This window comes from Ambystoma mexicanum, chromosome 6p (assembly GCF_040938575.1).
Source record: "Ambystoma mexicanum isolate Mex_15411 chromosome 6p, UKY_AmexF1_1, whole genome shotgun sequence".
Taxonomy (NCBI): domain Eukaryota; kingdom Metazoa; phylum Chordata; class Amphibia; order Caudata; family Ambystomatidae; genus Ambystoma; species Ambystoma mexicanum.
Window position 1 is genome coordinate 251,179,937 of NC_090935.1, and position 13,445 is coordinate 251,193,381.

General features: G+C 41.8%; 1 protein-coding gene across 4 annotated transcripts in view; it reads right to left on the reverse strand.

The window, feature by feature from the left end:
• The window catches only part of MYO5B (myosin VB), a 1,432,615-nt gene that overhangs the window by 21,308 nt on the left and 1,397,862 nt on the right, over positions 1-13,445 (reverse strand). For all 4 annotated transcript variants that reach the window (XM_069626964.1, XM_069626962.1, XM_069626965.1 and 1 more), the window contains 3 exons: positions 9,585-9,735; positions 3,108-3,393; positions 563-737 (listed from right to left, as the gene is read on the reverse strand). In XM_069626964.1, the coding sequence (XP_069483065.1) occupies positions 563-737; positions 3,108-3,393; positions 9,585-9,735 (612 nt within the window). The remainder of the gene's footprint in view (positions 1-562; positions 738-3,107; positions 3,394-9,584; positions 9,736-13,445) is intronic.

Sequence of the window (13,445 nt, forward strand, 5' to 3'; positions counted from 1 at the left end):
ATGGCATTAATTCATGCCATCAGTTAGAAGGTCAGAGTCTTCAAACCTGCTGCTAATCTACTAAAGAACCAAGAAGTGTCTTGTGCCTCGACTCCTTCTCTAGCAAGGCGTCTCCACCTAGATCACCTTCTCACTACCCACCTGCCGCAACCACCTGGATTTACTAAGACCTCTGATGACACTTTTCTGTCTCGGCCATGGGCCATGGGCATCGTCTCTGGACTGTCCAATCTTCCGCAGTACTATGGTGGCCATTTACACCCAAGTCTTCTATGCACATGGGGGGCACTGAGTGGGTTCAGTGGTGAACAAGAATTCTAGATAGGTAAATGCGGTGTAAGAAGGCACTGTACTATTTCCAGTTAGAACAAGGAAGCAGCAGGCACTATGAGGTAATGCAACGTTTCCAGCTGGGTGCCATTTTAGCAATCGACTCTGCTCAAGGCACGTCATGTCTGTTCTGGACTGCCTATGTGCCTGGAACCAGAAGCTACTCATTACACTATCCTATCCCAATTCAAATGTATATTCATTTCAGAGATAAAAGGTTTGGGCTCTTTACCTGTTGGGTGGTGAGCACAGTACACAGAGAGCAGATGGCCTCGGCATCTTCTGTCGTTTTCTTCTTCAGCTGAAGCAGCTGCGCTGCCTGGATCAGTGGTTCCATGGTCTGCACGGCTCCGCTCTGGTGCAAATTCTTCCCGCGTAACCACTCCTCCAGCTGGCTTATATTAAACCTGGATTGATACAAATAAACAATAATCTTCAATCAAAGCCATGGGATGGGTGTATGTTTACTGTTGCATAAGAAGGGTCTACAAAGCCACATGACATGCCTAGTTTTCTACCCACTACTGCAAGCACCTGCATATCTAATAGTTGGTTACTCTGTGCACACATGCAGCTTTCCCAAAAACTCTTAAAACTAAGCTTTCTAACTAGATTGCCCTGCTAACATAAAAAAAGTCCACCATGAGACTCAGCTGGTAAATCTGTAACCTTGGAATCGTATTATCCAAGCTGTGCATTATGTTAATGTCATTACAACTTTGTACTGTTCTTTTATCTTTCTCACTGTACTTATTAACACCCACAGTTGTTCATGTTTTTTCACTCCTGTAACTAAGTAAGCCCTACTGTAACAGCTCCACGATGCCCCAGGGCCGCCTGGGCGCTTTATAAATGTAAACATTTAATAAATTAAATGCATGCCATGGCGTGGAAAAAGCTTGGAGGAGTTGAAAATGACATAACAGCAAGTGGAAGTACAAGGAATTTGAAGCACACCGTTGCGAAGAGCTGCAGGGCTTTAACCCGGAGGTCTCTTATGTCTGAAAACCTTGGGAAGATAGATTAAACAATTCAACGTAATCAGAGCGGCCCTGTCAGAACTGGCTGCATAGAGGAAACACGAGTTCCGCTTTGTCGTAATTCATAACAAAAGAGGATTTCAGCAGAATGGGGCCGATGGAAAATTGTGCTTGCACTATTCTCCAAAGGAGGAATTGCAAATTCACAAAAACTTAACTTGCAAAATGTGCCCAGTGTTAAATGCAGTAATGTAGACTTTTATTTATGTAAAATGCTCGTGGGCAAAAGGTGTACAGGGGCATTACGTATGGGCATTTTACATAAGAGGAAGTATCCACGGCCATGTTTCTATTGATCAAGTTTCCCTTACTCCCCAGCACCACGTTGATAATGACATTGGTGACCCAAAAAACGTTACACGGGACACAATTAATGTTCTTGTGATTGCGGCGTGCATCAGTGGCGTAGCCAACATTGTCTAACATATGTAAATGCGCACACAGCACTTCTGAGTGGGCATTTACACATTTTGGGTGAGCCCTGCCCACTCAGGTCCTACCCTGGCTATGCCTCGGGCGTGAAGCAGAGAGCACTTTCTTAAACTCAAGAATACTATAGCCGAGTTGTTAACATTATCTCATTCTAATGCCCCTTTTGTCTTTGCTTCCCCGGCTCCATACTATTTTTCTGCTCTTTTGGTTCCTGGTTCAAGCCAAAGCTAAACATTAGACGTTCTGTTCCTTCTGATTTGCTTCAGTCCGTTTTCACTGACCTGAAAGCGGTTTTGCGTGCAACCTCCAGGGTGGTTGTTAAAAATAGGAAACTCAAACATGATTGTACAGCGGCACCGGCTTCCCACATCAGCAGCGCCGAAAATCGTTTTACAAAAATATGCGGTTGCTTATTCTTAATATATTATCTTCTGTTGATTTAACAACCAAACTCCCTTTGCATCTATCACGGGGTTAACATGTTTTTAAGCATATTTCTTACAGAGGCTGTCATCCTTTTTGTGAATTGGCTGCCATCTCTGAAACAGGAAGTGACAACAGAGGAAGAGGAAGTGCAGTCCACAGATCTGAATCCATTATAGTAGCAACGATGTAGGTTGCGTTGCGTTTTGTTTTCCACCAGCAACTTTACATATTGTAGTAGCGGTGGAACTAGCTGTAGTAGTGGTAGCAGAGTAATAGTGCCACAGATAGTAGAATTATCAGTGGTTATTACTAATACTAACACTTGTACAAATGCCACTATTGCTAATGGTAGTAGTTGTGCCAGTGCCCATACTACCAGTGATATTGACACTTATTTTTACAGCCACAAGTAATGCTGCTACTACTGCTGGTATTACTATGAATACTGGCAGCATAACGGCTAGTACTAACATTACTACTAACACTGCTAACATTAGAACAACCAATTGTAGTATTACTATTACGAGTAGCAGAAACAGAACTATTGGTAGTACTACTGTGCCTGGCAGGAGTAAACTTGTTCCTGAAAGGAAAAATGAAATGCAGATGTTTGCTCTGCCTTGTTGCTAATGTAATGGACTTCCTCTTCTCCTCTGATGACACTCCTAGTTCAAGGTATTGGAGACATTTCAGAAAATGGAGGACAACCTAAGAAAAATTCTTACAAAAATATAAAAAATAGGATGCAAAGAGTTTTTAGGTGAAGAGTGGGCAGAAGATCGAACATTGATAGCAAGAAAAACATATGTCGTAATTGAGAACACATTACGTACACACGCACGCACGCACGCAATGTCTATGCCTAACGGACATACGTACCTGAGCTGCATGCCGGTACTCCAGGAGCAGACGTCTTTCCTCAGGAGGAGGTTGTTGAGCGCCACTGCGTTCATCATGTAGAACAGCTGTTTGAAGACCTGCTGGATGATTTCCGGGTCAAGTCCGTGCTCGCACATGATGCTGTTGAACAGGTTCAGCTGCCGGATTACAGCTTCCAGGTTGTAAGAGTGGTCCCCATCCATCATGCTGGATGTCCGCTTCCTGTAGCCCGTGGGCCTCACCCCCGATAAGCCCTGTATGCTTTCATTCTCCAACATGGCCGACACTGCAAAGAAAACCAACGATTAAGCACTGACCTGGACTCCCATTAATGTAATAGGTTAAAATTTCGAATCTAAAACGTCAAAATAGTAACTTGGCAAACATAATAATCAATTTACTGAATAAATAGTTGACTAGCCCCGGGTCAAAACAATGATTACGTTGATAAGCGTTTAAAAATATAGATCTATATAATTATAATTAATTTTAATTAATACAAGTTTCTGAAATCCCTATTTGCAAATGGCCATTTTCAGTTCTGGCTGAAAGTTGGCAAAGCCAACGGGCAAAATATTACTGCTGTGTAGTGTGGGAGTTTGAATATGTTTAACTATGCACACAATCATCAAATTATCTGTAAACTAACTAGTGACCCAACACGGGACACGACGGAATACAAGACTTTAATGGACTATCAGATTACTTCTAATAGACAGCTCAACCCATCCAAACCAGTGGCACCATCGAACCGGAAGCAATGGACCATGCATGTGCCCTACACCTACTGTGAGAAATGTGAGCGTAATACTGGAAAGTGATATCAGACTCGAAACACTGGTCAAAGCCTTCCAAAGGAGACGCTTCTACCAAATCTGCATCTTACGATGTATCATTCCCTACCTGACCCTCACACACAGGACCATGGCAGTTATCCTGCTGGTACTCTCAAGACTTGATCATGTCCACCGCTTCTACCTTGGGCTGCCAGATTATCTACTAAACAGACTTCAAAGAGTCCAGAACATGGCAGCCAGAGTACTACTCAGACTGAGGACACAAACGCATCACCCACGCACTCACCTGCATTGGCTTCCATTCAAAGAGAGGATCCAAATCCCTATGCAATGCTCACAGCTCCTACTATGGCATCGGCCAGAATCCATCTGAAGACAATCCTTGCCCTACATACCATTCGGAGAACTAAGCTCTAGCAACAACTCATTAGTAAACTTGCCAACCTTCAACCATCAAGGACATGGAGGCTCCACGTTCTTCCTGGTAGCAAACCGACTTTGGAATTCCTTCCGTAACAACCGGCATGCAGAAGAAGACAATGTAACCTTCAAAAAGCAGATACAAACTAGCTCTTCAACTAACTCCCCCAAACTTCGGTGACCCAGTATACTCATCTGTCTACCCTCTACGCAACGCATCTTCCAACTAAAGAAACCACCAAAAGCCCTCTTTCAATCTACCAACTAACGGACCATAAGGAACCCTACACAGATCAGACATGAAGCAACCAAAAAGAAACCCAACAACTTCCACCAAAAATGTTGCTTAACTGGTTCACCAGCAGGTGCATACTACCTCGAATACTATGCCACATTTTTGGTTACGTCTACCTCTCCCATTACCCTTGACCCATATGTCTACCCCAACAAATCAACCACCCTTAAAATCTCACCTTTCCACCTTGCACGATACAGAAACATCCCATACTGATGGCACTCCCAGACCTAGTAAACACCACAGGAATACTACCAAGCCATAACTTATGTTCCTCTCTTCAGCTCTATCACACACCCTCACATTAGCAGGCAACACCACCTTACGCACTCTACAGTTTTCAGTCCATCGATTCTCCTGTCGGGATAGCATAGTCTTCAACAACTATGCCAATCCTATAGAAGCCCACTGACACAGAGGAACCATATTCTTCTGACTGGCATCCATCAGTACCACAGGTTTAGCATCTGCCTCCCCTACTATCCCGCTAACGAACACTGCTCTATTACAGAGTCATGGGCAGTGAGGCCAACAAAAGTGGCACAAGGGCACTATACAAGACCACTTTATCATTATTATTATTATTAAGGTTACAGAGTAGTTTGGATTTCTTTTTCCTACTTGTAGAGCTTTCATCCAATTAGGTTCTTTCTCGACCCATACATGACTGCCTCAGGCAGACCGTGACTGGAAGAATACTCATGTCACCCAATTCATAATACTACCTCAGATCCCTCCTGTCCCTAGAAGCCTCATACTTCAAAACCAAAGTGCACATGCCAGATTGGGCAATTTTTAGCACACCTGGTCTACGGAAAACCCAGTGATGCAGGGAACATCGAGTGCATTGGTTTTACTTGTTTTGGGCTACTTTTCACCTGGCGACCATTTGTAGAACAAACAACCCTAAAGACACTTTCTGTGGCAATGGAAGACAGGTACATTCAAGGAGTGGAGGTGTAGGGTTCTTTGGAGTAGGGTGGAGTAGGCAGACGGACCATTAAAGAGAGTAGGCTGCTCAACATCAATGCCTCCAGGGCTAGTCTCCAGTATCAGGTAATATTCTCCCCACCAAAAATACCGCCATATATATGTTCATCGGGAACGGCCAAAGGTGATAGTTTTAGTGGGGATAATGATTGGGGTTTTTGGTTGCGTGGGTGTCCACCGCTACCATTAAAATAATATGGGGGTTGCAAGGGTGACCCCTGCAGGTTCCATGCCTTAATATCGCCGCAAAAATATGGCAATATTTTTGTATGCAATATTTTTGCGGGGATATTAACACATGGATCCTAGTCTCCTGCTGATATGGGGCAGCCTCGCTGCATGGGAGTATTACCTTGTGACAGAGACAATGTATTGATCACTGTGGGCGTTTTCTTTTTTGTGGGGCTGTGTTTCTGACCGGAGAGTCATGAACAGCAGTCTGTGTGCAATATATTATTGGAATATGTTTTTTTTAAAAAACAAAAGTCGGAATGCAGTGTTGTAAATATGGAAATGCTCCCTTAAATGCTTTTTTTCAGAGAGTAATGTGCATTTGCAGAATCCTCAAATTGTTCCATGTCGACTGGATTGGCTCATTTGATTTGCATTCTGGGACTTGTAGTGATGTATTTATAGTTGTTCCACAATGCAAATTAAATAGAAGGAATGGATGGGCCTGTACCTGATGCTGGGCACCTTAAGAACTTTGCAAATGCCATTCCAAATGTGATAGCTTTAGGAGAATTTAGCAATTTCCTTGCTAAAATTAATATGCTGGATATCCACTCTGGTTTCAGACTTACAGCCTGGTCGTTTCATCAGGGTCTCATTGCAATCTGGGTAGATGATTTGGGTGAAAGTGTTCCAGCAGTAATTCCCACCGCTGCTTGAGGTATTTCCAGAAATCTGCCCACTAACCTAAATACCAATTGCCCAGTGGTAATGCTAGTGGTATTTCAAGAAGACTGCCAGTGGTATTAGAGAAGTATATCTTGCAGTATTTTTACAAATCAAAGTTAACATTATATTGATGGCGGTAATGGTTCATACCACCAATCTACCTTTTGATTTAAAGCTCACATGATATGATATGATAGGTTATTTATAAGGGGCTTAATACCCAGAGGTTTCTAAGCGCGGACCCAGGGATCAAAACTGTGTTGCTCCATGTCTTCTTGCTTCCAAGGTGAGCACGTTGCCGCTGAGCTATTCTTCTGAGACATATTTCAAATACTGCACTGTCTTGTCACTTTCAACTCTTTAATATTCTAAAGCCTGTCCCTTCCTTTCACTCTCTTTCCTGGTTAGCTTTTGAAGCTTGTCTACAGTTCTGCTTTCTTTGTGTAATTTTTACCTCTGCTCCTTGGTCTCTTTGTATACCCAGTCTCCTCTTCATGTCCAGTCCCAGTTCCTCCTATATATCCCCCGGTCCCCTTGTGCCCTATCTCGTTTTCTTCCTTCAGTGTTCTTGTCCACATTGTTTGGAATACTCTACCACGCCATATCCATTCTATTCCTTCCTACTCTCCATTTTGTACAAATCTCAAAAACCATCTCCTATCCGGGTCAACATGAGTTGGGCGGAGCGGTAAAATGCATCTGTAACGCTCCGCCTAATCTCGAGTTGGCCAGAAAGTTGGACTTTTACCTCCAGCTTTTTGCTGGAGTTAAAAAAAAACATTCTGCCTGTTGTCGGCGCTATTAACGGGGCGTTAATTACGCTGGCGCCAATATCGCAAATGAACCCCCATTGGGTCCACTGAATCCAATGGGAATGGGGATTTACCTCCCCACCGCAACTCGGGATCTGGCGCAAATTGCGCCAGACCGAGTTGCAATAACGCTAATAGCATTGGGTGGTATCCCGGCACAATTAGCGCTGGGATACCGCCCAACTCATGATAAGGGCCTATGTCTTCATTCTCTTCTTTTTGGTTTGTACACTGTGATGCATTAATATTTGTACTGTCTTAAACTGTATGTACAGCACTTTGGTACAAGCGCCTTATAAATAGATAAAATACAAATACAAATGCATAATTTCAACTATTTTATCTGTTAGATGTTAAAGGTGGTGGGAGGGTAAAAAATACCCACTTTCTCACTCCTCTCTTTCAAACCATGCTTTTAACTGTATTGAAGGTTAATGGGATTCTCCCGCCATTTTTATTATTTTACAATTCTGGATTATATTGTGGGCGCAGGCAGAGAACCAAGAGCATTTTAGAGCGGCAATAATGATGTATACTTTGGGCACAAGCGTAATGCATGTGCTTTAAAGTGGGGCGAGAATGCTGATATTTATTGGGAATGAAGCATCATGAAGGTTGTACAGTGTGGCATGCCGGCATATATTGTCGGCGCAGCATTATGAAAGTTTTACATTGGTAATGCTGGTACACATTGTGGGTGCAACATTACGAAAGTGTTTTACAATGGCAATGCTGACATATATTGTGGGTACAAGCTTCATGGGAATGTTATAATATTCTACTGTGTGTTTTTGGTGACTTTGGATCTTTCTTTCTTTCAGGCATTACCTTACTGATCTGATTTTAAATTGTATAGCCTGTTACATACACAATTTTTCCCAAATATCAACCAATTATTAAAAAGAAATTGTCAAACTTAGATCCTAAACTAATACATTGTTCAGGGGGACCCTCACTATGATTGGTTTCTTGCTCTAATTCTGGGAGAATATGAATTACCCTTCACTGAAAATGTTCACCTGTTACCACTGCACTTGAATCACAATGTCGGTGACTACTCAGGAGTCACCCGCCCATTCTCTGACACCAAAAGCAGCTTCCACCACTGTGTGGGTTGAATACAACAGTTTCAACTGTATACATCCTAGGAAAAGGATGCTGGTGGAATGAGTAGCTGAACGGCACCCGGCAGTCTGCCCACAAATTGAGAGTGTGAAAACAGAAATGATGACGTGCTGCTGAAAGTCTTCATGCATCCTGGTGCATTCTAGGGTTTTGTTAAGTAAGTGCATGCACCACCATTCTTGTATTCTTGTAGATGTGTCCGTCACACATGCTCACTCCTGGCCTTTGCACAATAAACAGTCGAGGCAAATGACACATCTTACTAGGGCTTTATGCTGCTGTACACACTCATAAAATGACACAGTGATTGTCAGTTACGCCCATTAGGACAATCCTGTAGTTACTAGCTATACCCTTCGTCACAACACATAGCTTGTTTACTGCAGTAAACCTCTTCCAAGAAGACCCACATCAGGGACAGCCATTGGAATACCCCAACGACATAGCCTAGCAAACCTCCTCTACCTACTTGAGACAGAGACAGAACAAACCAGCAATATCAGCTGACAAGACTACCAACAGACTGAGCCCAAACTTGCACCTGACAACCCTCTACACCCATTACACCACAAGACACCCGGACCAAAGCAAAAGCCAACTCTGCATCAACAAACAGAAATAAAGACCAACAAAAACACTCGAGCTCAAAATGCTGCACAAACGAACTGGACCTAAGGAAAACAAAGAGCAGAAAGATCAAACACAACTGAACACCACCGACGACTCACAACAACTACAGAACACACTCCCACAGACAGGAACGACAACAGAACCAACGCTGAAAGAAGAGAAAAATACCTCTACCTAACTCCATACCTCGCAAAGAACCAGCCACCAGAAAGAGCCAACCCAACGTACAAATCAACAACAGCAGGCAACCAAACACAACCAGGCAGAAGAAGAACGGACAACGCTAGAAATAACAAGAACATAATCGACGCACCTATTAATTGATTGCACTGACATACATGCAGTGTCTCTTTCCTAAAACATCAATGTTCTTTATGTTTGCCTCTTTTGGATGAATTCTGTTTTATGTAACTGTTTACATTTTCCCCAAAAGATACACATCCCATCCTTTGAAAACCTCATAAACACAAACTCTTCCATGACTGTCAGAACATAACTGTGATCCCACCTGTCATTGGTTGCAGCATGGCCTCCCCGATCTTTATGAGCTGCTGATAGATCTGGATGGACAGGTCGCTCAGGACCTGGCGGTACTCTGTGAGATCAAAGTTGGCGAGGCAGTGCTCATTCTGCTTCGATGAGTTCTTGGTCATGAAGCCCTGCAAAAGAGATAATCTATCATTTTAGAATGTCAAGCAGAGTGCAAAAGCCAGCATAACAAACACACTGGGTGCCCTTCCACCCAACTATTATTCAATGTAACCTCCTGTACATTTTTGCTGTTGAATATAGATCTCCAATATCACCATTGCTCTCTGTGTGTAGTAGCCAGTGCTTTGATTAATATTTTAATACGTTTTGACATCTGTGCACAGGCTGCTGATACAGGTTCAAATCCCGGCAGGGCCATCTCAGCCTTTCATCCTTCCGAGGTCGATAAATTGAGTACTATGCAGTGGGATAATAATATCAACTGTTATTTCAGCGCTTAGATGTCCTTCGGTTTGTAGCGCTATATGATACTAGATATTATAATTATAATTATTATTATTATTTTAAATGTATTGTAGTGTATTTGGTTAATCAAAACCTTAAACACTTACAAGGAAAACAAATTATCATTCTTACATTCAAATAACAATTCAGAACCACACTGAACATATAGCAAAGCATATTACATCAGCTTGCAGTTCACTACATTACAAGCATTACAATTAGTAACATAAATTATATCCACTTATAAAACATTCCAATTTATTATCTAATCTTTCCTTCCTTGATTCTGCTTATAATCTACCAAAGATTCAGTTAAAAAAAAGTTCTAAACGTTTTTCTAAAAATAATATGGGAACTAAATCTGATATTTCATACTTCAAAACAATTTAAAAAAACATGTCAAAGCCCCTCTTAAAGCAGCTCTGTACGAGGCAATAGGGAAAATAAATTCTTACTCTCCATTTCCTTATTCATATCTCCAAATTCAATTTTCCCCATTCTAAGAGGATTCTTTTCCAAATATAAAAAGCTGCTCCTACATACACCAAGGGTTCTGCCATGTAAATTGATCACCAAAATTGTTCAGACTTGATCATCCTCCTATCATAGACCAATTACCTATAACCTTTTGTATACCAATCCTCTCATTTTTCACAGGCTGTTAATACATGCCTAGCAGTCTCGATCTCCAAATTGCAAAGTCTGCACATCCTTTTTTCCATGGCAATTCCCCTCCAAGCTCCCACATATTCAAAGCAGGGTAAGATATTAAAGCTATAATAAATAATTACGAGGTTTCCAAGGCTTCATTCCTAGCAAGCAATAATGTTCATATCTGCTTTTTGTAGCTAAACAATCTAAGTTGTTTATTATGTCCCATTGTAAAGCCTTCTTTTTTAAAATTGTATATAGACCATTCACATCTTCTGTATTTTTTGGTAATTTCATGTTAATATCATTTAGAAAATCGTGGAGGTGTCTGGCAAATCTTTTGTAAACTCATTCATTGGTACACTCGTATTCATGCACAAACCTATCATATTCATCAGACTATCTTCCTTATTCTCAACCATTTTTAATTTTATATATAATTTACAAAGTCAAATTTTCCATAACGTCATCAAAGAAGTGAGGCCTAATTCACACCTAATGGCCCAATAGGAGTAGAGCTAGCTAGTCTCAAGGTCGGTTTCCATAGTTTTCCTTTGATTTTACTCAAATCATTAGTGAATCTGGATGGAACCATTTCCAGCACATCCAAAGCACCAGGTATTATGCAAGTCCAATATATCTCCACCAGTCCCTCCCCTCAATAGAGTAACTACCCTTAGTGGACATATGCTCTGATGACATTCCACTTTTTTACCACTTTTTTCACTCATAATGACATCGGGGGTTGTTTCTCACCAACATTCCCAAATATGGGTATGTTTCCACTACTTCAATAATTTGGGTATCAATTTTCCATCTGAATTTACATTTTTCTTTCTTTCCTCCCTTCCCTCTAAATATGAGTAGTTGTGTTTTCCCAGCATTAATACTCAGATTATTCTCTTTAGCATAAAGATAGAGATAAAAATAATATGAGCCCTGCATATTTGGCTGAAGGCAATGCCGAAACAAACTAGCCTGGAAAAAGTAAAGAAGATGTCTCTTTAAGAAGACACATGCACTTAACTGAGACGAGTGGAGAACCATGGAGAAGCAGAGAGTATTGTACGCCGGGGAAGTCCCCTGACGTGATCACGCCTTGGAGAGGTGAACCTGAGGCGAGCTGCTGGGCCTGCAACTTTGGAGAAAGCAAAGAATGCCATTCTGATACGTATCCCACAACTGAGAATCCATTGGGAACCAGTAGAGCAAAATTCGATACCAGGTGGTGGCAGGACCAAGGCCATATCGTGGTGGTCAGGACGCCCAACGAATTATGTCGAAACCATCAGTGGAGGGAACGCGAACAGATTCCTAGCACCCGCGTCGAGATGCGGCAGCAGCCATAGGAGAAGCTGGGAACAGGAGATCGGTGAAACCGAGGAATGAGAAGGCAAACACTGAAGAGGGATACACAAGTGACTGCAACGTTCCCCTGCAGGAAACAGGGAGAACAGGAGAAGCAGGAGTCTGCCCGTGCAACGTTATATGGACAGGAAAACTCATCCCAGTAATAACAATGAGATACTAAACATGAGAGTGTTGAACTGGAACTCTGCTAAGCATATAAAGATAAGAGGTCATAACCCTGTGTGTAGATAAAGACTGGGAACAAAGACCAATGAAAGAAGAGAAAATACCCATGAGTCCAAAAATGAAGAATGGAGAAAGCATGACATAACATCCTGTAATAAAGAAGAGGAGATAAGACTATCAAGTGAACAAGATACTTACAGAGAGCGAACACAGGAGGGGAAAGATACCAAAGTGGATCAAACCACATCCAAACTGAGAAAGCCTGGATTAACAGACTGTGAGTGCTCCAAATGTTAAATAAAGAGTGTGAGGAAGTATCACAAGGAAAACTGTCACAGACACATTACTAAAGAGAGTGCAAGCCCCAAGAATATTGTGGAAGAGCTACAAGAATTAATCAATGAGATATCCCGAGACTATTATAGAAGATTGTGTTAGGAAAGAAGTAAAAGAAAGAGAGACATTGATATAAAGAGACTAACAGAAGATAACAGGATACCAGGGGAATTAAGCCATTCTGCTGGCCCCTCATTTAAGTTGGTTGTATTAGTTTGTATGGTCAGGGAAATTATATTTGGAGGGAGGACATTATTTATTTTTTTAGATTTCCTGACAACAGACAAGCAACTTTAGTTCCTTGAGATAGGCAGGGAAATCCCTCTAGCAGTGGGAAAGATAGGCTTTCTTATAAACTTATTAAAAGCAAGTAAGAATGTCCTTAACATGGTCGACTCCTTTGTCTGACCCGCCAAAGGTAGCAGAGGAGAGCAGTCAAGGCTATTCTCAAGAGAGTGTGAGTCGGTCTGAGGTCCACAATGAGTCCACACAGTGAAGCGCACAATAATTCAATTTAGACCGGTAAGTACAAAAATACTTTATTTATTATAGGCCCAAAACACACACTAGGAAGTGAAACAAGCAGGTGATAATATTACACAACACTAAATTATCTCTCTATATATAAAATAAGAAGTCCTGACTGACAGATTGACTGCCTCATCAACGCCCAGCTCAAAACGTTTACCTAGGGACGTGAAATTTTGAAGGTACATTGTTTTCATGACCTAGGCACCCACTAAGGAAGGATTTCTGGAAAATCTGTCACTAATGGGGTTAAAAGAGGGAGGTTAATTTTTGACTGACTCAACAACACCCAGCTCAAACCGTTCAACCTAGGAAGGTGGAA